We start from the raw sequence: 27,882 nt of genomic DNA, 5'->3' as shown, positions 1-27,882 counted from the left end.
GAAGGGAGGCCTTCAAAGGGAGGAGAGCAGAGTCTAGCAGTCATGCCGTCACCAGCTACTTCTCTAGGCACAAGTGATTGCCTTTTACCTGAAAGTATAATGATTTGTCGCAATTCAAAACTGGAATCATTCAAGTCTTATCCTGATAAAAGTGAGTACTTCAGTTTGCTCACTAAAGTTGCACTGCCATGTGGAAGTAATATAAACAATTTATAATTAATTTATACGTGTTGAAATTATTATTTTTATACCCCCTCCCATTTTTAAGGATTGCTTTCATTTCAAATCCAAATTCATAAAGCGAGACTTTATTAATGCTTTAACATAGCAATATTTCAAATGTGCAAACTTCAAATATAGAATTCAAATGCTCAGTGCTTTTCCAACTTCATATTTTACTACTCCTATTCCAACCAAAGCTTACCTATTTCACTATCACCACCTTTGCGCATGTAGTTTCCTAGGGTTTTGGGGGAGGTTTTTCCTCACCACCTAAAGCATAGACTCCCAAAGGGTAAGGACTTTGCTGTATCCAAGTTACATAATTTCCTATGTATGTGGCAAAAATGTAGTGTAGGTAATGCTTAATAAAGGCTTGTTTGCTTCCAGAATCTCTGCCTACCCCTGTTGTTTCTAAATGTGTTTCAGGTCAGGCTCAAGGTTCTGTGAACCTTGGGGAAACACCAACAGTACTAAAACCTGAATCATCTCCTTAGTCATGACCCCACTCTCTTCCTCATTCTTGGAGAAATAAAATCCACTAACCTATTTCTGAATTGTTTACTCTGTTAGTGCTTTTTAATCCATAAGGAACTTCCAGAAAACTGAGACTCAGCAGGTTGATTTACCCATCTTATAGCTGGTACAAGGCAAGACAGGAATTTGAGTGCAGGTATGTTTGACTCTAGCCAGTGACTGTGTCCTCTGGGCCATAGTGACTTTGCTAATGGCAATGGTGAAGGAAATGATCCTCAAATTGAAATTGTTTTATTTTTTAGTTTTTTTTAATGTTTATTTATTTTTGAAAGAGAGGGAGACAGAGTGTGAGCAGGGGAGGGGCAGAGAGAGAGGGAGACACAGAATCTGAAGCAGGCTCCAGGCTCTGAGCTGTCAGCACAGAGCCCGACGTGGGGCTCGAACTCACGAGCAGTGAGATCATGACCTGAGCTGAAGCCAGGCATTTAATCAACTGAGCCACCCAGGTGCCCCAAATTGACATTGTTTTAAAAAATAAGAAAGAAAAAAAGGGAGGAAGGGAGGGAGGGAGGAAGGAAAAATGGCCACCCAGAAGGCCCAGCTAGAACAAAGTGGTGCGTGTACATACTCTAGACGCCCCCTACAGTGCGTGTCTCTGTCAGACTTTCTGTCCACCACCCAATACCCCCACCCCAGCCTCCCCTTTGAGTGAGAGTCTGGCCAACTCTCAACTTCTGGCTGGGTCTTAAATTTCTGGGCTCAGATCTGAGTGAGGGCTGAGGATAAGATTTGTTTGTAACCACGTTTTCTGATCCTCGACATTTTCCCCTTAACTCTTGGGCGCTACACCCTTTTCCGTTACCGTTCTTGGGGGACTTTCTCTTTACCTCTTCCACACACTGGTGGGAGATGATGAAAAAGCACAAAACACTGTTAAGCTGCTCTTTTCTAGTCATTTGAAGCCTAATTTTATAATAAACAAATGCCTGGTAATCAGTTGATACTCCCAACATAGTATCTCTTAAATATCCACTGTAGGTAATAAACGTGCATGTTATTAATTTACTGTATTTGAGATATAACACAGAGGCTCTCCCCTTGAAGGCCAGCCAGGAAAAAAATTCCCACCCACTCTTAAGCTTGGGGAAGATGTTTGTAATTCTCAAAAATTACACCAGAGGGCGCTACGATCACACCGCCCCAGCCAAGCCTCTGGCTCTCCAACCTGGTAAACAAGTCTTCTCAGAACTGATTTAAAAGAAGGGGGGGTGGGGGGGGGGGGAGGAGGTCAGGAAAAACAGAACTAAGTCTAAGTATTGCCCAAGCATCCAGAGAACATATCTCAGGGTTGTTTGTTTCCCATTAAAATTTGGCATATGAACGTGAAGTAAACAGGGATTCCAATCAACTAATGGGTTAGAGGTGAGGGAGGCAGGACTGTGGATCCAGTTGAGGATATCTCTGGGAAAGGTACCAACTAAAGGACACACTCTGGCCCAAGCAAAAATTTTTTTTTTTTACCACAATGCTAAATTTCCTAGGTTTTTAAAATTAAGCTTCACAACTGTTTAAATCAATCCAGAGAACAGAGAGAGCTCCATACATATATTGGGAATAAGGAACAAGATTTATCTATGAAAATTTCAGATTCACAAAATAATGCAACTGGGACAGATTATTAAATATGAAAAATGATCTCCAAAGATTCCTTTAAAGAGAACCTGACATAAAGCATTTTTTTTCCCCTGGTCATCTAGTTACTCACGAAGAATATATTGAATGTCCACCATATATACGGAAGGCACTGGGTGAGCCACATGTAGGATTCAGAGGTAAACTGGTCGGTCCCCTCACTGAGTCCTTTCCTTAATGGGGACAAGAGGATGGCAGCGTTGCGGTGGTGGTGGCCCCAGAATGCACCAGCCGAGACCTGAGGACACTGGAGGAGAAACACAAAAGGCTCTCAAGGGAGTCACACCTGTGAAATGCATTAGGCTGCCCTAAGGTGACCTCAGCAAGTGACTACATGTGATAGCAGCCTCCCTCAGCCTCCTCATCTTGTAGCATGATGCGTAGACTAGTTCTAGAATTGCACAGCTTCAGTTTTCTCAGCAAGGCTTATTTTCCATGTTGTTAGCTATGATGAACTTCATTCTTCCCAGCTCCCCAGTTTCCTGTTTGACTCAAGATTTAGGATAAGGCTCAAACACACCCAAACTTCAGCCAGAACACGCAATTTGGGAAATGGGGGTGTTCCCTATATTCCAATGATTTTGAGGGGCCTTCAACAAAACGCCTATTAGGCTAAAAAACAAACAGCTGAGACCTGAACTTCTAGTTTCCTATCTGGAGCTTAAGAATATCAAACAATCAGAAAGGACATAAAGAACAATTCCTCTATGTTCAGTGTTTGGTACTGAATTGAGGTAAAACCTAGTCCTTCCTTCTTTCATTATATAGGTGAAACTGGAAAGCTTGGCCAACTGTAGCTTCTCCCCAAAATTTGGTTTAAGAGTAATGACATCAACTTCCAAGGCTGTTTCTTTTGTTCTTGTTTTATTTTGGTTTTAAGATTATATTATAGTCTATTCTTTTGGAAAGAACTGGTGTTGGTTTATTTAAAAAATAATGATAATAAAGGAATTTATAATTTTGGGTTGGGTTTCCAGGGTGTTCCTCAAGCCTGGGTCTTGGCGATGTTTCTTTAGCCTGAGCTAAGAGTTTTGTTGAATGTCTATTAGGGAAAACTAATGTCTATATAGGGAAAACTCCATTTCCCAAACTGCCTGTTATGGCTGAAGGTTTGATTATGTTTGAGCCCTACACCAAATCTTGTCTGTAATGAGTGCAAAACAACCATACAGGCCCTGGGAAAGCACTTCCAGATCACTAGATGGAGAATTTTACAACTTGCAGAGTGAAAACGGGTCCTTTGGAAGAGAGACAAAGAAATTGAGAGAAGAACTCACAGGTAAAGCCCACCCAAGACAAAGCCTTTACTGAAGGTTAGAGAACAACACTGAAGAAATGCTTTCAGTCCCCTGCCTGTTCTGCAGATTTGGAAGGAACAATTTTTACCTGTAATACTGCTCTCCCACTCCACTTACCTGGTGGATGCAACTACCCTACACTAAGAGAGAAAAACCAGACTTCAAAGCACAGGTAATAGAACCCGCAGTTGGCTTTGATACTGGGTATACCAAGAGATGCAGTAGTTCACGGGTTCAAGCATTCTAATGCCCTTTTATGGAGAGGGTGGGAAATGGGGGCGAGTGGCAATTTAGAAAAGAAGGGGGGAGAACAAAGGGCAGCAGACAGAACAAAGTCAAACTTCAGTTTGGAACAGACAGTCCTACTTTTAACTTCTTTAAAAGTACAGTCTGGGTTTCTGGGGGTGAACCAGTTAACTTCATCTGCTTTTTCTTCCCTCGTACTCTTTTAAGCTTCCCTGATCAGTCCTTGGACTCCTTTGAGCCCTAATTGGGTTGGTTTAAGTAAGTATGGGGCTGACCAAGGACAAGGCCTCTTGTTCCCTCCTGAAAGACTCAGTGGTCATGTATTACGTTTCTAACCTTCACAAAGTATGCCTCTGGTCACATGAATGGATCAAAGCAAATCCATTTCCATTCTTGGAAAAGCAGCTCAAAGCACATGTTCCCTTGATGGTGCCGCTGTCATTTCTGTGTGATCAACAAACATCATTTATTGAACACTCACTCGGGACACCATTGGGAGATAGAAAGATGAATGCATTGCTCAAGGAGGTGAAGATACCTAGCAAATGAAGCAGGTACTCACATAGCAAAACGTAATACCATAAGTTTTAAAAACTGCATTCTCTTCCTACTATATGCATCTCAGATGCTGGTGGTGATGAGCCTAGAGGCTCTGGTTTATGCTTAGGCAGTTTGGCATCTGAAAATTAACATCTTTTAAAATAAAAACATCACCTTTCTTCTCCCCCTCCTCAACCATTTAACCTTGAGACTGAGTTAGAAAGTTGTACTTAATGGGGAATAAAAATAATCCAATCTCTTTGAATTACCTTGATCTATAATAATTACAGTAACTGTTTTTTAAGTTACTCTATGCATATAGTGTATATGCTATCAGAATTCATCCTTACAAGGTGGCTGATCTCCCTATTTTGTAGGCAAGAAAACTGTGATTTCATGTGGCTAAGAAAGCTAACACAAAGTGGGTAAGAAGTAAAGCCCAGATTTGAACCTGTGTTTGTATGACCTGAAGCCCAGCCTTGAACCACCATACCTAATGCTTCAACACACACTGAAACTTAAGATGGAATCCGTCACATTTGCAAGACACCTTACTCAGTGCAGAATGTCACCTGTCTGAAATATAACAAAATCCCGCTGGAGATGAAAGCTGCATCTGTCATTTAAAAGCATTACAGTGTCAGACACACTCTGGGAAGGATGTTGACCAAAGAAGCCAAGTTATGTGTGTGTGTGTGTGTGTGTGTGTGTGTGTGTGTGTGTGGTCACAGGCAACATTTCTTTTCCATATTTGTGGTACAAAATATAACCACAAGAACAAACTTCTTCCCTTCCTCTTCCAAAGGCACTGAAGCCTAACTTCTCAGTCTTTACACAGAAAAATCTCAAAGTCTCAAATATTGGGGCTCCTGAAAAGATGCTATAAAAGTGAGACACCATCAGGTGGTGAATTTCAGGCAATAAAAATAAAAAAGTCAAGTAAGGAGCACTGGTAGCAATGAAAATATCGTATGTGTGTTGTGTTGAAACAAGCATCCGTTTCAATATTGTATTCACATACCTATTTTCTCAACCATCACAGAAAGGCTGAGAGAAGGAAGGGGTCCTGACTCATTTTCCAGATTAAAAAGAAGGCACAAGGGGCAACTGCATAGTTCAGTCTGTTAAGCCATCAACACTTGACTTCAGCTCAGGTCATGATCTCAGGGTTTGTGAGTTCCAGCCCCCACATGGGGCTCTGTGCTGACAGTGCAGAGCCTGCTTGGGATTCTCTCCCTCTCTCACTGTTCCTCCCCCGCTTATGCTCTAAATAAATAAATAAATAAATAAATAAATAAATAAATAAAGTAAAAAAAGAAAAAAGGCACAAGAACTTACTTGAAAAACAAAAACAAAGCATTATATAAAAAATTCTAAAATGTTGACATACCCTGGGCTTCAAAGGAGGCTCCAGAAGACCTCCCTTTTCTTTCAGCCGCCCTCCCTCGGGGGAACAGCTTGCACACAGAATTTCAAATCAGGTGGGCAGCTCTAAAGGTGCTCTCTTGAATCGCTTTATTTGCAGATGAGGAAACCTGGGCCCAGAGAGTCGCCGAGAGACTGGTCTCAGGAGTGGCAGGCGGAATCTGACAGATCTCCTGACCATTGCTAGGCCCGCCAGGATCCTCTCTAGGGAATGGCAGGCTCAGCACGTTGATTACAGACGTGAGACCGCCGACTGCCATTGGCGTCTCAGTCCCACCGCGAGGGCGGGCCGCCCCCTCGGACGCCGCGCCTCGGGGGTTCTCTAACAACAAAAGGCAAAATTAAGTTCCTGGGGGCGGGGGGGGGGGGGGGGGGGGGGTCGGAAGGTCCCCAGGGAGCCGTGGGGTCTGCGGCACGACCTCGAAAAACACAGGCCTCTCGCACAAAACTATCCAACCTGAAGGCGGCAGGGACGGAGGACGGGAGATCCACTGGACGCCTCGCTCGGGTGCGGGGGTAGGGGCTGCGGGGACCGCCCGCGGAGGAGAGCGGCAGCCGGGCCAGGCGGGGTCCTTCCTGGCAGGAACTCGCCCGTCCGCGCGCCGCGGGCCAACCCTTCCTCTGCTCCCCTCCCCCCGCGCACCCCCTCCCCCCACGGCCCTTTCCCTTTCTTTCTTTCCCGGTCCTCGCGCCCCCACCCCGGCGGCGCCCGCTCGGCCGCTCGCCCAATGGCAGCGGGGCCCGGGCGTGCATCAGCCGATCCGCCCCGGCTCCCGGCCGCTGGGAGCCAATCAGGGCGCCGGGGGCGGTCCGGGCCGCCGATAAAGGGAGCGGGGCTGCCGGCAGCCTAGCAGAGCCGAGAATGGGAGAAGAGCGCGCCGTCTAGGCTGCACACCGGGCCTCCTCTTCTCGCCGCACCTCGCTCTCGCGGCCCGCCCGCCCTGACGCCTGCTCGCAGCCCAGGTAAGCGCGCCGCCGGCCCGGGAACTCGAAGTGGTGCGCGCCGTCCTCCGAGCCCCCCGAGTCGCCCGACACCCCCCGCCCCCCGCCTTCGTCCTCCGGCCCTGGGGCTCGGAGCGGCCCCTTCCTCCTCCAGCCCTTAAGGTGTGCCTCTAATCCCGCGCCCTCCGCGTGCTTTCGCCGCCCGCGGCTCCCGGCGGCTCTGGGCTGGCGTTTGTGGGGCGCGCAGGTCGCCTGGCTGGGAGGAGGGCGGGGAGTTGTTTTGGTCTTCCTTTCGCTGCTTGCGGCCCAAAGCGCCGCCCCTGGAGGTCGCTAGGCGAGGCGTACGGTGGAGCCACTGCCCGGGCCCGGCGCTCCGTGTTGTGTGCGCCGTGGATGGAGTGGCCGGGTGGCCTCGCGGGAACCTCGCTCTCTGCTCCGCGGTGGCGGGTCTCGGGGGACCGTCGTGGTCTTGAGGATCTTTAGACGCCTACCTTGAGGCGAGTGGCGGTGAGCGTCGCTAGTCCCGAGGGTCCTGCACTGTGACTGAACAATGGGGAGTCCGGGACGCGGCGTGGCCGGTGGAGAGGCCTGGCCGGGCAGAGGTAGGGGCGGTGCGCTGTCCCTCCCCCGACTCCCCCACACCCCGCCAGCCTCGGCCCTCGGAGGGATATGGCCCCCGGGACTAGGCCCTGAGATCCGGTCGGGGGCCCGAGGGGCGGGGCGCCGACTTCTGGGACATTTAAGTGGGAAAGGGCTGCTCTCAAAGTGGATTATGCCAACTGCCCCGGGGGCGGGAAGCAGGGATCCCCCCCCCACCCGCAAATCCGCGAAGACCTCAAACAACGAAGATGAAGACGACCTGGAGTCGCGGTCATCGGAGTCCCCCTCCAACTGCGTTGGCTTCGTCAGCTACTCCATGAACTCCGGAGAGAAATCACGAGTCAAGATTAGGACCGTGACCCAACAGCCTTCGTATTTCTGCTCGTCCCGGTGCGATACCGATCGCTCCCCGACCGCTTCTCCGTCTCCTTCACCCAGAAAGCTCCAGTGCATGGACCAGCGAGAGCTGGTGAACCAGGAGAGGCGAGAACGCCATTCCAAAAGGAGAAGGGCCAAGGAGGGCAACCCCAACGATCCGATTGACCTTCTGTGGCTGGGGTGAGTGAAGAGACAGGGAGGAGGACCCCGGAACCGGCGACAGCTGCAGAAACCACTAGAAAGTGCAGAATCCCATTTTTACCCCCCAAGCGTGTAAACTCAGCACCACAGCAGCACCAGTCTATGACAGTAGACTAGAATGTTGGCATCTAACTCGTCTCATCGAAAAGAGCGGGAAATCTGGAACTGAGGCTTAAAGGGAGAAAGTGTGACTTGATGTTGGGGGTGTAACAGGTTGGGGAGGAAGGCCAGAGACTGGGTTACAACCAGTCCCTTTAGTGGGAGCTGAAGAGATCAAGTATTGTTTCTTCTGGCCTTCAAAGGCTGGGGTGGGGGTGGGGAAGGGGTAGGGGAGGTAAGTGACCGACCTGGACCTCTGGAGGAGGTATGCAAAGGTTCTCCAATACAGGAGACCAGACAAGAGGAGGTTCTGCTCTTCCCCAAGGGAAGGGGTGAGGCTCTTGGAGAGGCAGTTCTGTTTTCAGCTGGGCAAACATGGACGGTTGCCCATAGAAACTTAGCCACTGTACTTCAGAAAGTTGCCCAAGTCGTTGGAGAACAATATGTTCCCTTTCCAGCCACTGTGGGCCACTGAGCTGGGAGGGAGGGGTACAACATTTCCTCCTGTGTTGGCTTTCTCTTCTTTCAGAGGTTTTGTGGCAGTGCCTTGCAGATTTAGCAGGCCTCAGCTTTTAAGAACCCGGTTCTTTTTGTTACCCAAGTGGGAATTTCCTCATTACTTGAAAAGTTCCCTGGTGGAATCTGAGAAGGTCATTGGCAAACTTAAACCTACCTTCCTAAATGAGAAGACCTATGGAAATGATGGCAGTGTGCATCTTAGAATCCCAACAGATCAGCTCTTTTGATGTTTTGGGGATTGGGGGATTGCAATAACTGTGCTGCTTTTCGGAAGTCCCCCAGCCTTTTAAATCTTCCAGCTAGCCCTCCGCCCCTTGTTTCTTCCTACCATATCAATGTGTGGAGTGCCTTGTGGAAAAGTGGAGGAATTTCCAAAAAGGGTTTTTTTGAGATGCTGGCTAGGATGCAAAGAAAAGGCAAGACTGCCCAAGAAACCTTGCGTGGTTTTGTTTTTTGGGTTACCTCCCACCCAGTGTCTTAGTATAAAAAATAAAGGACTTCCCTCTACCTTAGCTACCCTGAGGAAATTAAGCTTAGTCCTCACAAATGTAGATTCTAGCTTGAGGAAGCCTGTAAGGAGATTTTTGTCTACTATCAAAACTTAAATCTCGCTGAAAGCTGAATGAATAAAATGTACCTTTAAGAGTGTTCCTTCCAAAGGGAGGAGGCAACCTTCCTATCTTCTAATCACTTTGTGATTTGATTGTCCTTATTGAGTCCTTCCTGCCAAGGATCTTAATTTTGGTTTTGTTGGTTTTCTCTGCAGAACAGCTTCCACCATGGCCACCTCTGCGAGTTCCCACTTGAACAAAGGCATCAAGCAGGTGTACATGTCCCTGCCTCAGGGCGAGAAAGTCCAAGCTATGTACATTTGGATTGATGGTACTGGAGAAGGCCTGCGCTGCAAGACCCGGACCTTGGACAGTGAACCCAAGTGTATAGAAGGTGAGAGACTGAGCAGACTGGGAACCAGGTGGGGCGGGGGTGGGAACAGACTGAAACCAAGCCTCCAGATTTGGCTACTTTATTATTCTGTTTGTGAAGCTTTTCTAAGGCAGGGTTTTTCAGACTTCATTCAGTCGACTTTAAGCTCCTACTCTGCCTCAAAGCATAGCAACAATGGACTCCTTTATTGAAATAGAAGCTCACATGTAAGCCAGTATATTGAAGAAAAAAGATTAAAAGTCTAGTTGGGGCACCAGGGGGGCTGGAGACTTTGCTGTCTTGGGCATCCCTACTTAGTTGGCTCTAAGGTGTCCCCAAGAACCTGATTTGAAAACCACCGCTCTAACCTGACTATGCCATCTGCTTTACGAACTCTTTGAATACTGTTTTGTATTCCTTATCAGTGAGGTTCTAGATGCAAAGCAAACTCTGTAAGGTGGTTTCTAAATAGGACTAGCCATTCATTTGTTTTTAGTTGATGCCACTTTTGGAAATTCCTAAATCACCTGATTGCCTAAATCACCTGATTGTTTATCACACTCTGAGCTATTTATTAAATAAGAGTTGTGTCCTTCATTTTTCAGTATAGAGCAAGCCATAGCCCTCTTTCTAGAAAAGGACCGGAGAAAAAATACCACCTCTTGCCTACTTTTAGAATGGTTTACTCTTGATAATATTCACACAGGAATGAATGCATGACCATAAAATAAAGTATATGTTGTGCGTCTGCTATGTGGGAGGTATTAGACAAGCACTGGGGGTACAAGGTGAGAGTCTGGTCTCTGTGCCTTCAGAGAACTTGTAGTCAACTTGAGAGATGAAGAAACCAGCCTTTAAAACGTAGTGGGGGATCGCTTCTCGGCCTTTTGGCTAAGATCAAGTGTAAAACGTAGTGGGGAGGGGCGCCTGGGTGGCTCAGTTGGTTTAGCGTCTGACTTTGGACTCAGATCATGACCTCGCGGTACCTGAGTTCAGGCCCCATGTCAGGCTCTGTGCTGACTGCACAGAGCCTGGAGCCTGCTTCAGATTGTGTCTCCCCCTTTCTGCCCCTCCCCCACTTGCACTCTCTCTCGTAAAAATAAAACATAAGAATTTTTTTAAAAAACCTAGTGGAGAGGGGCACCTGGATGGCTCAGTCGGTTGAGCGGCCAACTTCAGCTCAGGTCATGATCTTGGAATGTGAGTTCGAGCCCCGCGTCAGGCTCTGTGCTGGCAGCTCAGAGCCTGGAGCCTGCTTCGGATTCTGTGTCTCCCTCTCTCTCTACCCCTCTCCTGCTCGCGTGCGCGCGCTCTCTCTCTCTCTCTCTCTCTCTCTCTCTCTCTGTCAAAAATAAAAATAAACATTAAAAAAAAAAAAAAAACCTAGTGGGGAAATGATAATGGGAGCATTCTTGAGTAAGTTATCCTGTTGTCCATTTCCTCATCTATAAAATAAGGACATACCGAGCTAGAACAGTCCATAGACTCAGTGGGGAGAAGATTTAAAGAAGCAATACAGTGGCCTGGTGGATGAATCAGAACCTTGTTTCTCCTATTCCAGTTTTTTAAATAACTAAAATGTCACAATAGTTCAATGTTTATTTTTGAGAGGTGGACAGAGAGGAAGACAGAATCTCACGTAAGCTCTGCGCTGTCAGTGCAGAGCCCCACTCAGAGCTCCAACCCATGAACCATGAGGTCATGACCTGAGCTGAAACCAAGAGTCGGACGCTTAACCAACTGCACCACCCAGACGCCCCCAAAATATTTCAATTCGTCTCCTTATTGTCCAGTAGACTACTTAGTCAAGATAGTCATTCTTAGGTTGTTTTTGTAACTGTTGTTTTTCTTGAGGAAGTGATGCAGTGGTGTTAACTTAGAACTCACACGGGAAGGACATTAAAGTTCTGTGCAGTTATCTATCAATAGAGTTTGCATATTAATGCATCACTGAGTTCCTGGGGAAAAGAGTAGCTTTAGAGCTAGAAAGGTCAATGAGGGGCTGTACTCTTATCCAAAAAGCCATGCATTTGTAACTTAATTGTCCCTTCTCTTTTTACCCCAGAGTTGCCTGAGTGGAATTTTGATGGCTCTAGTACTTTTCAGTCTGAAGGCTCCAACAGTGACATGTATCTTGTCCCTGCTGCCATGTTTCGGGACCCTTTCCGCAAGGACCCCAACAAGCTGGTGTTCTGTGAAGTCTTCAAGTACAACCGAAAGCCTGCAGGTGTGTATAGTATAGGTATGGATGTTCATCCCCAGTCCATGAGTGTTGTAAAGGGGAAGGACAGGGTATTCCAGAATTGGTACTGGGAACACTAGATAATCTCAGAACTGTTCCAGGAGTGTGGGCAATTGGAGATACATCTCCACCCCGGACTTCCTCATTCAAAGAGGGTATGTGGCCCATCCTCCCACGGTCTCCCCTATTTGTTTTATAGAACAACAGTGAATTCCTTTAAATCTGTTTTCCGGTAGAATTCCCCCATGATATAGCCCTCCTGCCTACCTGTAGATTTGAAAAACCTGGATTCTGAAGTCAGAATGTTGGTTTTGAATTCTGGATCTGTCACTTACTGGCTGTAAGCCTTATCAAGATATTTATCCTCCTACTTTCCCTGATTTTAAAGTGGGGGAAAAAAATCCATCTCCTGCCTAGGTTCACTGGTAACATACATGTGCCTCAAGGGTCACTGTAACTGGTTTTTGGTTTTTGCCTGATGTGGCCATTGATCTCGATTCTCAGCCATTCATCTTTTTAAACTCAGCTGAAGTCCCACCACTGTTAGGTCTCCCGCTGTGCTTGCAGCAAGTTCTAGTAGTGCCTGGACCTTAACTGCCTTTGTTGTGAGAGGCAGTGTACCATGTTGTGGTAAAGGGCATGAGCTCTGAAGTCCAGGTAACCATAGCTTTCCCAGCTCTGCTACTTGCCCTGATGTCTCAGAGCTGAGCTGCATTTTCTCCTTCATAAAAGTTGGAGGTTTCTCATACCCACCCCAGGGTGGCTAGGAAGATGTGGTTGTGGGTTTTCCATAAGGTAGAGGTCTTGAAATGGTTCTTGGGATGTAGTAAAGCTAATAAGTCTATATTTACTTACCTTCTTTAATGTTTATTTATTTATTTTGGGAGAGAGTGAATGCATGAGAGAGTGGGGGATAAGGGGAGAGAGAATCTCAAGCAGGCTTCACGCCCATTGTGGAGCCCAATGCAGAGCTCTGTCTTGCAAACCATGAGATCATGACCTGAGCCAAAAATCGAGAATTGGACACTTAACCTAGTGAGCCACCCAGGCGCCCATATGTTTACTTGTTTTAAAGTTCTTTTCTAGCTTAGAAATTGTTTCCAGGTGAGCTCATCTCATTTTAATATTTTATTTTTGTGTTAGCCAACTTCGCCCTTAACTTTCTTACCTAGAATGTGAGGCCCCTAACAGACAAATGATTCTCTCAATGAAAATTGTAAGTTTGGCTCTAAATGCTTGAGAAACTAGGAATAAGTCTGACACCTAAAAGCAGCTGTCTTGTGAATAGAGAGTTTGAAGTGCCTGACATGTGGTACTTGGGAGGCGGCCAGCATGCAGATAAAGTGCAAATTTGCTCTGTTCTGCATCTACTGTCATGTGATTGTTTGTGACCCAGCAGTATCCCTACAGATGTGTGATTACTGCTTCTCCCATTTTCCCCACTTGGGTTGATGGGACACAAAAAAAAGGTTTACTCTTCATCAGTTCAGCTTATAGTTTACACTTGAGCTTTATGGAATCTGAAGACCTTTTTCCCATTACCACCAGGATTCAGCATGTTTGTCCATATGTCTCTAATGGCACATTGACTCTTTCTTTCTAGAGACCAATTTAAGGCATACCTGTAAACGGATAATGGACATGGTGAGCAATCAGCACCCCTGGTTTGGAATGGAGCAGGAATATACTCTGATGGGCACAGATGGGCACCCTTTTGGTTGGCCTTCCAATGGCTTCCCTGGGCCCCAAGGTAAGTCCCCTTGGTCAGAGATGAACCTCCTGTTCCCTAGTTGCTTAATTGCCAGGGAAATTCCCTCTCCCCAGAACCGGGAGTGACTCTTATGGATCAGAAAAGCTGTGGGAGTATCCATCCCTGAGGCTAGCTGAAATAATATTGTAAAGAGACCTCCTGTTACCCAAATCCAGACATGGATATTCCAACATTAACATGGAGAGAAACCCTTTGGCTCCACTGAGGTTATGGCCAAGAGGAGCCCCCTGCATGCCACAACCCACCCCCAGGTGAAGGCAGGCATAGTGATGCAGAGAGCAAGTGTTGAGAGCTTTCTGATTTCTGACTTGTGGAAAGCGATTTCGTGGTTTTCTTGTCTCTTGACATTTCATCTTAATGCCTCTCCAGGTCCATACTACTGTGGTGTGGGAGCAGACAAAGCCTATGGCAGGGACATCGTGGAGGCTCACTACCGGGCCTGCTTATACGCTGGCATCAAGATTGCCGGGACAAATGCTGAGGTCATGCCTGCCCAGGTGAGTGGCTCATTCGTCTAGAGGACCTGTGGACAAGTGGGGAGTTTGCTGGTGCCCCTTGTTAACCAGAATCTTACGTGGGTTGGAATAGAGGTGAGAAAAGAGGCTTTGGAGCTTCTGAATTGGGGGAAGCAGTTGGCTTTCTTTTAAAAGCCAGCCTTGTTCTTTCTAGTGGGAATTCCAGATAGGGCCCTGTGAAGGAATCGACATGGGAGATCATCTCTGGGTGGCCCGTTTCATCTTGCATCGTGTATGTGAAGACTTTGGAGTGATAGTAACCTTCGATCCTAAGCCCATTCCTGGGAATTGGAATGGTGCCGGCTGCCACACCAACTTCAGCACCAAGGCCATGCGAGAGGAGAATGGTCTGAAGTGAGTGCCTTCTGAGAGAGCCATCTTGTTTTCTTTGCCACAGGGTTTGAGGTATTGGGTCCAAGTAAGCCAGACTTGTTGGCTTATGCCTTAGCTTTTAGCACTTGGCTTCAAAAATTGTCTTCCAGTCCTATTGTTTTGTTCCTATTTGAAGAGTACCCCAAAATATCCTAGGAATAGAATTCAAAGATTGTGATTGGGAAAAGAGGACTTAAATTAGTGTGTTTGAAAATCTTCAATATAAAATAGAAACAATACAAGCATGTGAATGAATATAGTGCTTATGGGTGGGGTAAAGTCTTTGATTAGGGTCTTTTCGTTCAATAAGTACCATCAACTGAGTGTCCACCACCATTCTGAGGCACTGGGTGGGACACACAGGTAACACGTCAAGAGTTGCTAGCCTCATGGAACATTTGATTTGTGGAGATCACAGATTTTGGTGAATTGGAAACAGTCTTTGATAGAGGAGTCCCTCTGTTCTTAGATCCATACTTCCTCCCTTGCCCTTGAAGGGCAGATTTCCTGGTGCCAGGTTGGACTCCCATCTTGTCTGTTTCCTTCAGGTACATTGAGGAGTCCATCGAGAAACTGAGCAAGCGGCACCAGTACCACATCCGAGCCTACGATCCCAAAGGGGGCCTGGATAATGCCCGGCGCCTAACTGGATTCCACGAAACCTCCAACATCAACGACTTTTCTGCTGGTGTGGCCAACCGAAGTGCTAGCATCCGCATTCCCCGGACTGTCGGCCAGGAGAAGAAGGGTTACTTTGAAGACCGTCGCCCCTCTGCCAACTGTGACCCCTTTTCGGTGACAGAAGCCCTCATCCGCACGTGTCTTCTCAACGAAACTGGCGATGAACCCTTTCAGTACAAAAACTAAGTGGACTAGACTTGCAGCCATCAAACCCCTCCTAATTCTCCATCCTGCCTCCGTGTTTGCCCCTCTCTTGACTGTCCTAATAGCTATAACTCAAAGGGCAGAATATCAAGGTCTTTTTTTATTCCTCATGCCCAGTTAACATCTCTTGCTTTCTTTGACCAGGATAAGAGGGGTCAAGTTCTTAATCTTTTTACATCCCCCCCCCCTTTTTTTCCCTGTCACTGAAACTGTCTAGTACATTAGTGGGGAGGGGGTGGGGAGACATAACCACTGTTTCCATTTAATCAGGTGTGTTTGTCCAATAGGCGTAGCTATCCGGACAGAGCATAGTATTTGTGAAGGGAGGGGGAGGGCTTTTTCTTCGAGGTAGCTGAGTGCTGGGGTGGGGGGAGGGTTACTTACTCTGGGGTTAGGTTAGGATTTCCTCTCTTGGTGGGAAGTTCCACTTTGTTACAAAGTTATAACCAGCTTTCTATTAAAAGTGAGATTTAGGAGAGAACCAGGCAGGAAAATGCCCCTCTCCTCCTGGTACAGCACTTCCCTTACCTGGGGCTATATGCCCTCACCTGAAGACAAGCTCAGCAGAAGGATGGATTGACCTACCTTAGAAGAAAAAGTTCTTACTGCTTGGTGTCCTCCGTTTATAACACAAAGCAGAATAGTATTTTTATATTTAAATGTAAAAACAAAAAAAATTATATATATGGGTGTGCAGATATGTGTGTTTTTTTTGTTTTGTTTTGTTTTCCTAAAGTAGGAAAAACATTCTGGTCACTGGGGCCCAAAATTTGAGGTGAATAGTCTGGTTAGAAATAAGGATCTCCTTTTGAGTGGGGGTGAGGGAGGCATGCTTGAATAAGTTGGCTATCTAGGGCTGTCTGTTGTTCCCTCACCGCCACTGCAGGGCTTCTGTGCCCTGGCCACTCTTGGGAGCGGGTGACACCGCTTAGGTAACCAAAGGAAGCACCTTGTGGAAGGAGCAATCACCTGAGCCCCGTGGCTTCAATTTAAAAGACACACACATACACACAGAAGTTTAGAAATAAGAGTTGGCTGGTCAACTTGAGCATGTTCCTGACGGGTTATTGGGATTACTTTTTGGTGGGACTAGCATGTCACTAAAGCAGGCCTTTTGATAATATTAAACATTTTTTAAAAGCAAAACAGAAGTTTAGACTTTAATCCTATTTGTAAGGTTTCTGAGTCTTTTACAAAGGTCGCTTGTTTGCTTCAACTGTCTCCTTCCCATCTCTGCTCTTTGAGGAGATGGGGGGGGAACCTCCCTGGCATCAAAACACTTATAACTTTGTATCCTGCTGTCTGTTCTGAGCATGAGATGCTCCTTTCCTTTGTGAAGATTCCTGAGGAGTTATTTCTTTTACGTAATAAAAAGCAAGCCCTGCCTTCCTCCCTACATTTTCCCTACTGTTTCTGGCTGTTTTCATGTTGGCTGCTGCAGGCCTGCTGTGGTTTTCTCTTGCCATGACGACTTCTAATTGCCATGTACAGTATGTTCAGAGTTAGATAACTCCTCATTGTAAACAAACTGTTAACTGCCCAGAGCAGCTTTCATAAATCAACCTAACATTTATAAGATCTATTCCGACTTGATTCTTTGTGTTTCTTTTAAATCTGCCTATGCCATTTCATTCTTTTCTTTCCTACCAAGAAAGGGGAATTTTGGTTTTTGGGTTTTAAAAGATGCAAAGTAAGCTCAGGTTTACCTATTCAAGGGATTAAAAAGTCTATCTTGAGTCTTGCTGCCAACCGGCTCTTCCCTGTACTTTGGGTATTTGGAACCTCAGGATTAAGGCATATCCCAGCCCTAGAGTTTGGCAGTGGAATATAAAACCTAACCCTCCCCTCCCTGTGCTCAAGAGCTTGGCTTTGACTTACAATGGTACAACATTGTTTTAAGCGCCCCTCTGGCTTAATTTTATAGCAACCTGAAGTCATTAAGGTGTTATCAAGGGTTCTCACTATCCCTTCCTCTAAAGAGCAGGTACTGACCCTGTGGCTACCTTGGTTGAAGCCTCCCAAGACTGGCCGTGCTCCCCGCCAACCCAGATATGCCTTGGACCTGCCTTACTTTGCACTAGCCCAGTGAGCGGTTTAGGTTTCCCCTAAAAACCCCAAGTGCCCACGTGACACCTCCGTGCCCTTGTCCTTGATCCCTTGACCTAGAAGTTAGTTCTCCCACCTAGTCCTGGTTCATTCTTCCCTTAGTTCATTTCCACACCATAGTAGGTAGGAGCACCCTTTTCCATAGTGCTGTGTATGTACCTCTAGCAAAAAAAAAAAAATATTCATCTAACACTTTAACCTGATGTGCCAGGTATTATGGGCAATAATTACTGTCTTTTAAAGGTAATGTCCTCAGGGCACCCGGGTGGCTCAGTTGGTGAAGCATCTGACTTCAGCTCAGGTCATGATCTTGCGGTCAGTGAGTTTGAGCCCCGTGTCGGGCTGTGTGCTGACATCTCAGAGCCTGGAGCCTGCTTCAGATTCTGTCTCCCTCTCTCTGCCCCTCCCCTTCTCACTCTCACTCTCTCGCTGTCTTCACTCTCGCTCTCAAAAATAAAACATTAAAAAAAGGGGCGCCTGGGTGGCACAGTCGGTTAAGCGTCCGACCTCAGCCAGGTCACGATCTTGCGGTCCGTGAGTTCGAGCCCCGCATCAGGCTCTGGGCTGATGGCTCAAAGCCTGGAGCCTGTTTCCGATTCTGTGTCTCCCTCTCTCTCTGCCCCTCCCCCGTTCATGCTCTATCTCTCTCTGTCCCAAAAATAAATAAACGTTGAAAAAAAAAAAATTAAAAAAAGAAAAAGAAAAAAAGGTAATGTCCTCTGAGTTTGGAGGTACTTGGGGCCAATCCCAGCAAACTTAGAGATGACCGTTTTCTTTGGGCAAGTGTATATTTTGCTCTAGTTTTAGGCAATCCTAGATACTTTTTTTTTTTTTTCTAGGAAGGTTGGCTCCTGACATAGTTTTCAAAGTAGGATGGTCTTACCGGCTTGCTGAGTATGGTCTTAGTTTGTACTGGTTATTTCAGCATGATTATTAAGAGTGTCCTCTGTCAGCATTTTCCTGGTTTTGCTGATAAACTGTGGGGTGTTCTTTCCATTGGAGCTCTACTTCCCTCTTCCCAGCTGAAATTGGCTTCCTTTCACTGCAGCACCCCTTGCGGTTCAGGAGGGTTTCAGGGTGGGGGGGGGGGGGAGGGCGGGGGGGTGTGTGTGTTATATTTAACACAAGCACTAGATTGAGGCAATGGCTTGAGTGCAATTCCCCAGCAAAGATTACATGAAAAGGAATTTGAAGTTAATATGATCAAGAACTTAGGTGGAAACAAGTTTATTTCCTTCTCTACCCTCTCACCTAGAATTAGCTTTGACCTACAGGTCACAGTGCAATCCCCTTGTATTTCTAAGGTGTTTTTTTATAGCTCATTTAACAGACACTGGGTTACATGATAAGTTATCAGTGATAGATTAAACAGAATGGCAGCCAAGCCTTCAGTCTTAAAGGGACAGAGGCCAGTGTTCACAAAAGGCGTTCTCCATTTTAAACGCGTTTCCTTAATTCCATCCTGCCAGTTACTGGGTAGGTGGTAAATGACTGCATAAGCTAACAGAAGAATGTCTGGGAGCAAATGGAGTATCACAAGGAGTTCCTTGGATGGTCACGTTGGCACCATTTAACAAGCCAGATCTGTGCTCCTGGGTGGAATCACACACGAGGAGAGAAAAGAAGTTCCAGAATACACCTGTGGCACCAAGGCTTCAAATATCTCACCAAAGAGTTCACTCATAATTCCAACTACTGCTTGGCCCTTAACACCAATAAAATCAAGTCTGGAAAGAAACTTGCTATCCTAAAGAAAGCCCATTGTTCAATAGGACTTTATGATTATAAGCTTCAGGAAGGCAGGGATCCTGGTTTTCTCTCTCAGCACTATGTCTCAGACCTGTCACGGTGCCTGCAATACTTGCTTAATGAATTATTTTTAAGTATCAGTTTTGTGAGTCCTAAGCCTTTTAACTCTATTGGTGATGTCAAACCCATGAGGTCTTTGGTGGTTCGGCTGTATTTTAACCCTGGCCATGGCACTGAAGTTAAATTCTGTTTTCCTGAGCTTAATGACTGGTGACTTGGTTAATCCGGCTGGAGTCAGGCTGCCAAGAGCCTTGTGTTGCTTTATGAGTTATAACTAATATAAAGTGGCAATTCATTATGTAATTCCAAAGGCTTCAGGTAAATTGCAACTGTAAACAAATTTGAGCTGATTCGAGCCCTGCCATTTTATAGCCTTTAGCTCAACCACCAACCACTCATTTTAAAAAATGTCATACTTGGTTTTACAACATGCAGATGTACTCACATTCACATAGGCACAGTATAGGCATACACCATATTTGGACGTGCATATATGTACACATCAGATATACAATACAGGTGTCTTACATGAACTTTTTCCCAAGACACAACCTTTCATAAAGGAGACAGGAACTTATGAATATCTCTTCGAGAAGCAGTACACACTCAATAGGATTCATGGGGCTGATACGCAGTCACTAGCAGTGGGAAGGCAGGACATAGAAACTGTAAGTCTCAGAGCATGGTTCTGCAGCCAGCTCTTTCTAATAACACCCTCCCCTCAGCTTTATGGCAAGGAGGTTTTCAGGTACTGTCAGCTTAGAAGTATTTGTCTATGCTTCACTGCCCGGAGCCCTCTGATGTCAGGAGCTGGTGCCTAGTCCCATTTTACCAGAGAAGTGTTTGCACGGTTCTTGTGGTCATTTAATGACTTGTTGTCTGGAGGCCTAGGACCTCAGCAAATTGTCCACCTTCTCATGGATTTCAGATTGAGTTACTTGCATTGTTTTGAGATTGCAACGGGTCTCAGTTTGCTCAATTCCTCCACTACAGGGCCCTTTGGTGTCCCTCAGGACACTCACTAATCTGAACTCTGCCTGGAAGCTTTTCTGCATTTGCCTTTCAATACAAGTTCAGAAAAACTTTTCCCTTGTAACTATTATACTGCTATTATATTGACATTGAAAGGAAGAGGCATTCACATACCTCCAAAAGTTAATAAAATGGGCACCAAATAGGCACTATTTTTGGTATTTTGGTGCAAGCACATGGCTAGGGGGTCAAATGAACGGACATTCTCTTCATCTTCTTAGGCCCTCCTCTTCTTAAGCTAAAAGAATGTCATGGGACATGACAAGCCATATGGGACTTCTGGTCCTGTCACTGTGTGTACTAGCTTCTCCTCAAACAATTTTACAAGCTGTTTTGATAACTCTCCTCAAATAATGTTATACATAAAGAAGTACAGTATTATATTGGTAGGAGGGAAAGAGGATTGGTTTTTGATTTTTGGTTTTTGTTGGGAAGAAGTAAACACTTGTGTCTGGGAAGGAATCTGTGATTCATTAGGATGGAAGTTCAGAGAGACAGGAGAGTAGGAGAATCCACTTCCCTGGGCCTTCCTTTAGAAGAGGTCATAAAATGAAGGTACTGGAATTCTCCTCCCCAAAGAACCTACCACCAGACTCTTTCCTAGGTGGGCTTGAGGATCCAGAACCGCCAACCTCGAACATTTTTGTATACATTTTTATACATTATGACCTAGCCCACTTAAGGCACTTAGCCAAGTAAGCCTTCAGTAAATGTTTGTTGAATTAGGTTGTTAGAGAAAAGTCACTACCAGTAACACTGGCTAAAGGAAATGGATAAAAGCCTGGAGGGGGTGGCAGGGCAGTTTATTCACGTGCATTAATCTTAGGTGTTAATGGTTTGTATGTGAGCTGCCCCACTCCTGCAGTTAATCCCAAATTACCTGCTCCAGATATATCTTCTCTCTGACCCCAAATGCAGGGCCTTTTGGAGTGATCATCCATCCCAACTGCTATATCCTGCTAGCAGCTGAGTCTTCAGGCTCTTTTCTTCCCTTGGTAGGGGATGAAATTCCTTCCAGATTTAGAATTCTATGCTGCGAACTATCATGTCCAGAACAGAAACGAAGCAGTTCAGTCTTAAATTTGCATTCTCGGAGGAGAAGAGTGCTCTTCCAATTTATGATTACTTATTTCTCATCAGGATTCTCAGCTGAATTCAGAAAGTCAGATATGTTAGAGAAGTGTGAAAGAAATGAGCAAGCCATATTTTAATACAGCATTTCTTTGGGGGGAAAATTATGAGATGACATTTTAGTATGAGCAGTAATAGGGATATTTAACCATAAGTGATTTAAAACTTATTTCTTCCGGGTTAGAGAGCATCATGTCCCTGTTTGAAGATCCAGCTTCATGTACAGGCATCCTGAAGCTGGGTAACAATCATCCTTAGGTGGCTCGGCCCAGTGCTCTCCATCCCTCAGGGATATATACCATTTGAAAGCATCGTAAGTGTATTATCGATTATTGTTGCATAACAAATTACCCCAAAAGGCAGCTTTGAAACAGCAAATATCTGTGATTTCATTCAGTTTCCTAGGGCCAGGAATCTGGGAGTGACTTAGCTGGGTGGTTCTGCCTCAGAGTTTCTTTGGAGGTTGCAAACTGTCAGGACTGCAGCCCATGAAGATTTTATTAGAACTGAAGGGTCTGTTTCCAAGCTTATCCACATGACTGTTGGCAGGAGGCTTCAGTTCTTTGCCACATGGACCTCTCCATAGTGCTGCTCATGACAGGTCTTCCCCCAGAGTGAGTGAACCAAGGAAGAAAATCAGAGAGAGGTAGAGAGAGAGACACACACATACACAGAGAGAGAGAGAGAGAGAGAGAGAATATAGAAACCACAGTCTTTTTATAACCTATTCTTAGAAGTGATAGCCCATCACTTTTGCCATACTCTGGATGCTAGAAGTGAGTTACTAAATTCAGTCCACACCTAAAGGAAAGAAAAGCTACACCTCTTTTGGAGAAGAGTATAAAAGAATTTGTGGGTAAACTTTAAAATTCACCACAATGGGCAGCTTTCACCCTGAGACAATAGTAAAGATTAAAATATTATCCTAGGGAGAAGGTCTTTTATTTAAGGTTTCGGGTTTCCTTCCTTTGACTCTAGTTCTAATTACACCCTCTTGTTTGTCAGAGGGTAGAATTAAGGATTTCCAGTATAATTTCTGTACTTCATTGGAAGTGAGGGATAATGGTGATTACTTCTCTCCCTTTCTCCCTCCCAAACAGTAGGAGGGTCCTCTGGGAGCCATTGAGGGAGCCTGGAGCAGGAAGAAAGACACCATGTCTGCAGGGACCAAAAATGGCCCTAAGTGTGTGTTTATGCATATAAAGTAATGGCTAGACTGGACTCCTATAGGCCTTCCAAAACCACTTGCAACCTCTGCACTGACATTGACTTTGGAGCCCATGCCTGCGGGCTTCTCTGGTACAAAGTCTTCTTCCCATCAAAGATGACCTTGAGAGTCTTTGTAACCACATTTGACCTGGATTAAAGTGTTAGGAGAAGATATATACATACAATGTGATCCATTCCCTCTTGACTCCAGGCTAATCTTTCTCAAATCTTAAAAGACAAACAAACAAACAAAAAAATTCACAGGCTTCCCTTCTTCTGATACTTAAGGAAGAAATGTAAATCCTCAGCAGAAAGAATATAAATTCAGATACCCCAAAAGACTTCTATATTCTTGCCTTAGCATTCCGGCAGGGAGCCTGAGGGGCCGGATTACATTTTCTTCTCAATAATCAGGATGTGGGAGCCAGGGACATCTCCTAGGGGACAAAGCTAACGTAAGTCACTTCGGGAAGCTTCAAAATATCAGTACGGCCCTGCCCCTTTGTCTACAGAGCTGTTGAAAAGCCAAGAACCACTTCCAGGGGCCACTACACTGATGTGAACTGGGCAGTTTTCGGGAGAGATGCTGACTAAGAATTCCAGAGGCGTCACAGAGGTGGAAGGCTCTTGTCTTAGTCGTCCCGTAATTTAACAGTCAGGTCTCTCTCTACCAACACCCATTCTGCCCCCACCCTCCCTCGTCTCTGGCATGTTCTTTCTCTGCCTTTTAACAGATTGGGAAACTCCAAGACCTGACTGAGTTCATCCTGGGAGAGACTCAGTTGTCCGCTGGACTCGGGGCCCGTGAGCCCTCTGCTGCCCATCCTCCTGGCAAACGGTCCAAGAAAGTCCAGGAGCACCAGGTGTTTTCCTTTCACTCTGGGCTTCACCCAGCCTGGCACGGCAGACGGCAGGGTTATTTGCTTTCATAAGCCATATTATGTAAGATCTGGAACAGTGACACCGAGCCAACTTAGAGGTCACAACAGAAGGGGAGAAGAAGAAAAATGGAGACAGAATGAGGAAAGAGCAAGAAGAGAGAAAGAGAAGAGAGAGAGAGAACAAATGGGCAGGGGAGACAGAGCGAGGCCATTTAATGTTTACTGCTTATTCATATGTTCTTGGTCTCCAGTGACAGAATATACTACCTGAAAAGTTCTCCCCTCCCCCACCCCCATTTTAGCTGTGCAAGAGGCCTCCTTGGGTTCACTATCTGCGGAGGATCTTGCTGAGTGCCAGCTGCCTGCAAGTGTCACCCTGGGGCCCATTGGTGTCTCTGTTGGAGGCTGTATATGCAGCCTGGCATGGTGCAACACTGAGTGTTCTTGCAGGAAAACGAACAGGCATGACACTGTCACCATTCACTCAGCTTCCATCACCATACCATGCTTAGCACATGAGTCAGAGGTTTGGTGAGAGAAGTTCCAAAGGGGCCTGGAGACCTAGGCGTTTTTCCTTTGCTCTGGTTCAGAAAGTAATAGCCCGCTTCCAGGAACTTGGATAGACAGTAGGAGCAGGTGCCAAAGATAGGGTAGAGGGTTCTGAATTCACACCCACAAAATGTCACTTCAAATAAATTCAGAGCCCTCTACCCTGTCTTTGGCACCTGCTCCTAAAGTCTATCCAATTTCTGGGAAAACACTCAACAAATCTTTCTCAATGAATAGATGAGTTTTATGGACCCAACCTACTCATCTGTATTCCTCTTCTACCTTTTGAGTATCTGCTTTAAAAAATTATAAATGCTAAAAGATTCTATATCGTAAAAGACTTTATCTATAAAGATTTTCTGCCCTCTGCCTTGGTAATTACTGCACGTCAGGTAATGTTGACTCATTTCAGCGTTCAACAACCCTTTGCAGTGGCATTACTATTATTAGTCCCATTTTACAGAGAAAAGGGCTGAGGTCCTTAAAGATGAAGTGATTTACCAAGGGCCACTAGTAAGAAGCCAGGTCAGGACCTGATTCCAGGTCGTCTAATTCCATGGTTTCCTGGGGCTCAGTATGTTTGCTCATTTTCTTTCTTTCTTTCTTTCTTTCTTTCTTTCTTTCTTTCTTTCTCTCTTTCTTTTTATGGTTGTTTGTTTGTTTGTTTTTGAGAGATAGAGGGCAAGCCGGGGAGGGCCAGAGAGAGAGGGAGACACAGAATCTAAAGCAGGCTCCAGGCTCTGAGCTGTCAGCACAGAGCTTGACATGGGGCTCGAACCCACGAATTGTGAGATCGTGACCTGAGCAGATGGGACACTAAGCCGAGTGAGCCACCCAGGAGCCCCCTGTTTGCTCATCTTTAACACGGCAATGACCACCGGCCTGTGTACACCATTCTATTGCTGTGAGCACAGAGTCAGCCAGAAAGTGCTTTGTAATTTGTACGATGTGGCATCAAGGTACATTTCTCATACAAGAGATAAAGAGTAACAGACCCCTTACTCTGTGTTTTACCTTTTTTGTGTGACATGGCCACAGTTTTATTTTGGAACCTGTGTTCTTGGTGGCTGCTCATCTGCCTTCTTGTCTCACAGGAGAACATCTCTGATGCGGTAAGTTGTTTGACTTCTTGATGCCTTCGGTCTCCTCCCTTACAAAGTGCAATCTCCCCAAACACACAAACAACAAAGTGCAATCTCCCAATTTATATTTAGGAAAAAAAAATTTTTTTTAACCTTTATTTTTGAGACAGAGAGAGACAGAGCATGAACGGGGGAGGGTCAGAGAGAGGGAGACACAGAATCTGAAACAGGCTCCAGGCTCTGAGCTGTCAGCACAGAGCCTGATGCAGGGCTCAAACTCACCGACCGCGAGATCACTTAACCGACGTCGGCCGCTTAACCGACTGAGCCACCCAGGCGCCCCTCCCAATTTATATTTTTAATTAACACTGATTGGGAAGCAATTTGATGCTGCGATGGAGAGAGGAGATGACAGAGGAAGATCCTGAAGGGAGTAAGTCTGACAAGAAAGCCTGACAATGGCGACTCTGTTGTCTTCTTAAAGAACTGAGCATAGGAGCTAAACTGACCAGGTGAATGAAGGAATTTTCCACTGTGATTCTCATCATCAACTTGGTTCCTCACATCTAAGTATTAGCAGGCAGTTGCCCTAGCAGGCAGCGTCTTGCATCTTTAGGCTATCCCTAAAAGGCAGGTGGAGAGGAGGTTCTAGTGAAGAAAGGAACGTGGGAGGGAACTAAGTGTGATGTGCCTGAGGTCCCTCAGAGAAATGCTTTTCTGGAAGGAGCGATTGCTAAACAGCGAGTGTGTTCTTTGACCATACCAATGTTGCTTTTCCAAAGGCAAAGGACTTATTTGTATGTTGTTTCTTTTTAATCCTCAGGGAGACATTAGTCTAAGTTATAACTCACTTCTCGCTTCCATGCCACCTTTTCCTCAAACTTTGCACCCGTATAAAAGATGGTCTTCCAAAATTCCAAACTAACCAAGAGTTCTAGGCGGCTAGCACCATCTTCTTTTCACAACGGTGGTCATAGGGGCGTATTGTAAACTTTCAGAATCTGGGACCTCGCCCTAGAGTTAACTACTTTAGAATCTCCAGAGGAGATTAGTTTTTGGTCCTGTTATTTACCTGTTTTGTGATATTGTGGTTTACTTTCTCTCTCTGTGCCTTACTTTTCTCATCAGTAAAATGGGATTAACATAGCCTTGCAAGGTTGTTATTAGGATTAATGAGATGGCATCCATAAAGTGCCAAGCAGAGTTCTTCCTGCTACTACATACTGGGCATGGTATTTCTAAAGATGCTCACTTTCATATAATTGCATCCCAAGTAAACTCATTTAAGGATTATTTAAGATGTCTTCATAAAAATGCCCTGTTTTTATGGTCTGAATCAAGGAAATGCTGTGGGCAACTTCATCATGCAAACTAGTAGAATGAACACGGGGAGAATGGACATCGCCCTCAGAGAACGGACTTTAGGGAAGGAAGGAAAAGCTTCCTGGATCCATATAGTGAAACACTCCCAGCTATCTATACAAGCCCAGGAGATCCAGAAGAGACAAGGTAACATTTTTCAGTAGCTCCATGCCAGCTCTGGACTATGCGGCTCAGAAATGGGGCTGGTCATTGGAGCCTAAGTTGTTCAGTGATTTGTTCAGAAGGTTGGTTTGCTTTCTTTACTTGTAGGAGCTAAGCTAGGTAGAGACAGTAATGCTTCTATTGCATCTAAATTCTGCCTTTCTCTGTGTCTTTTATACCTTGTCCATGCGGAAGGTGATTTTTACATAAAAGGAAAAATAAATGCTAGACTTAAAACCAGAAGTCCTGGGTCTGGGCACTGTTTCTGTTAGATACAGATTCTGGACCTTTCTGGAAGGTTGGAATCACTGGCAGTCTCTCAGACATTGCTAGTGGAAGCGTGAATTGGGACATCCTTTTGGGAGGATGGTTTGGCAATTTAAATCATTATTTCTAGTGTACATATCGTTTAAAAAAAATTTTTTTTAATGTGTATTTATTTTTGAGAGAAACACACACACAGCTTGAGCAGGGGAGGGGCAGAGAGAGAAGGAGACACAGAATCAGAAACAGGCTCCAGGCTCTGAGCTGTCAGCACAGAGCCCAATGCGGAGCTGGAACTCATGAAGCTGAGATCGTGACCTGAGCCAAAGTCGCTTAACCACCTGAGCTACCCAGGCACCTCACCAATGCACATATCCTTTTGACACCCAACATTGTCTTCCTAGAAATGTATATGCTTGCATATGTGCATAAAGATGTGTGCAGGGGGCGCCTGGGTGGCTCAGTCGGTTAAGCGTCCGACTTCGGCTCAGGTCATGATCTCACGGTTTGTGGGTTCGAGCCCCGTGTAGGGCTCTGTGTGGACAGCTCAGAGCCTGGAGCCTGCTTCAGATTCTGTGTCTCCCTCTCTCTCTGCCCCTCCCCCGCTGACTCTCTCTCTCTCTCTCTCTCTCTCTCTCTCTCTCTCAAAAAATAAACATTAAAAAAAAATTAAAAAAAAAAAGATGTGTGCAGGAAAGATCATTACCACATTGTTTATATTAGCAAACTATTAAAACTAATTGGTTAGATAAATATGGCTCATCCGTGTATATATTATGCAGTTGTTTACAAGAATGAAGAAAGTCTATTTGTACTGATAGGGAAATTGGAGCTATATTAAGTGAAAAAGCAAGGTGCAAAAGAGTATACTGTATTCTACGATTTGTGTGTGTGTGTCTGTGCATGTAACATACACATGCATGGACACACAAACTTATACACTTATATTC

At 45.6% G+C, this 27,882-nt stretch overlaps 1 protein-coding gene across 4 annotated transcripts; it reads left to right on the top strand.

The window, feature by feature from the left end:
- Positions 1 to 6,703: 6,703 nt before the first annotated feature.
- Positions 6,704 to 16,927, top strand: GLUL (glutamate-ammonia ligase). 4 transcript variants are annotated; one of them, XM_086694326.1, is made up of 8 exons: positions 6,722 to 6,860; positions 7,878 to 7,997; positions 9,403 to 9,581; positions 11,626 to 11,787; positions 13,406 to 13,552; positions 13,943 to 14,070; positions 14,243 to 14,442; positions 15,009 to 16,927. In XM_086694326.1, exons 2-8 carry the CDS (start codon positions 7,891 to 7,893, stop codon positions 15,325 to 15,327), a joined length of 1,242 nt encoding a protein of 413 aa, XP_086550452.1. In that variant the 5' UTR covers positions 6,722 to 6,860; positions 7,878 to 7,890; the 3' UTR covers positions 15,328 to 16,927. The 4 variants fall into 4 exon arrangements, with proteins under 4 accessions (XP_025776967.1, XP_086550452.1, XP_086550454.1 ...); XM_086694327.1 differs by lacking the exon at positions 6,722 to 6,860 and adding an exon at positions 7,328 to 7,346; XM_025921182.2 differs by lacking the exon at positions 7,878 to 7,997 and having other exon boundaries at positions 6,704 to 6,860.
- The last annotated feature ends 10,955 nt before the right edge of the window (positions 16,928 to 27,882 follow it).

The sequence above is a fragment of the Puma concolor genome, chromosome E4, assembly GCF_028749965.1.
Source record: "Puma concolor isolate L17-30 chromosome E4, mPumCon1.1.hap2, whole genome shotgun sequence".
Lineage (NCBI taxonomy): Eukaryota > Metazoa > Chordata > Mammalia > Carnivora > Felidae > Puma > Puma concolor.
Note: the sequence above shows the minus strand (reverse complement) of the source record. Positions and strands in the feature narration are given on the sequence as shown.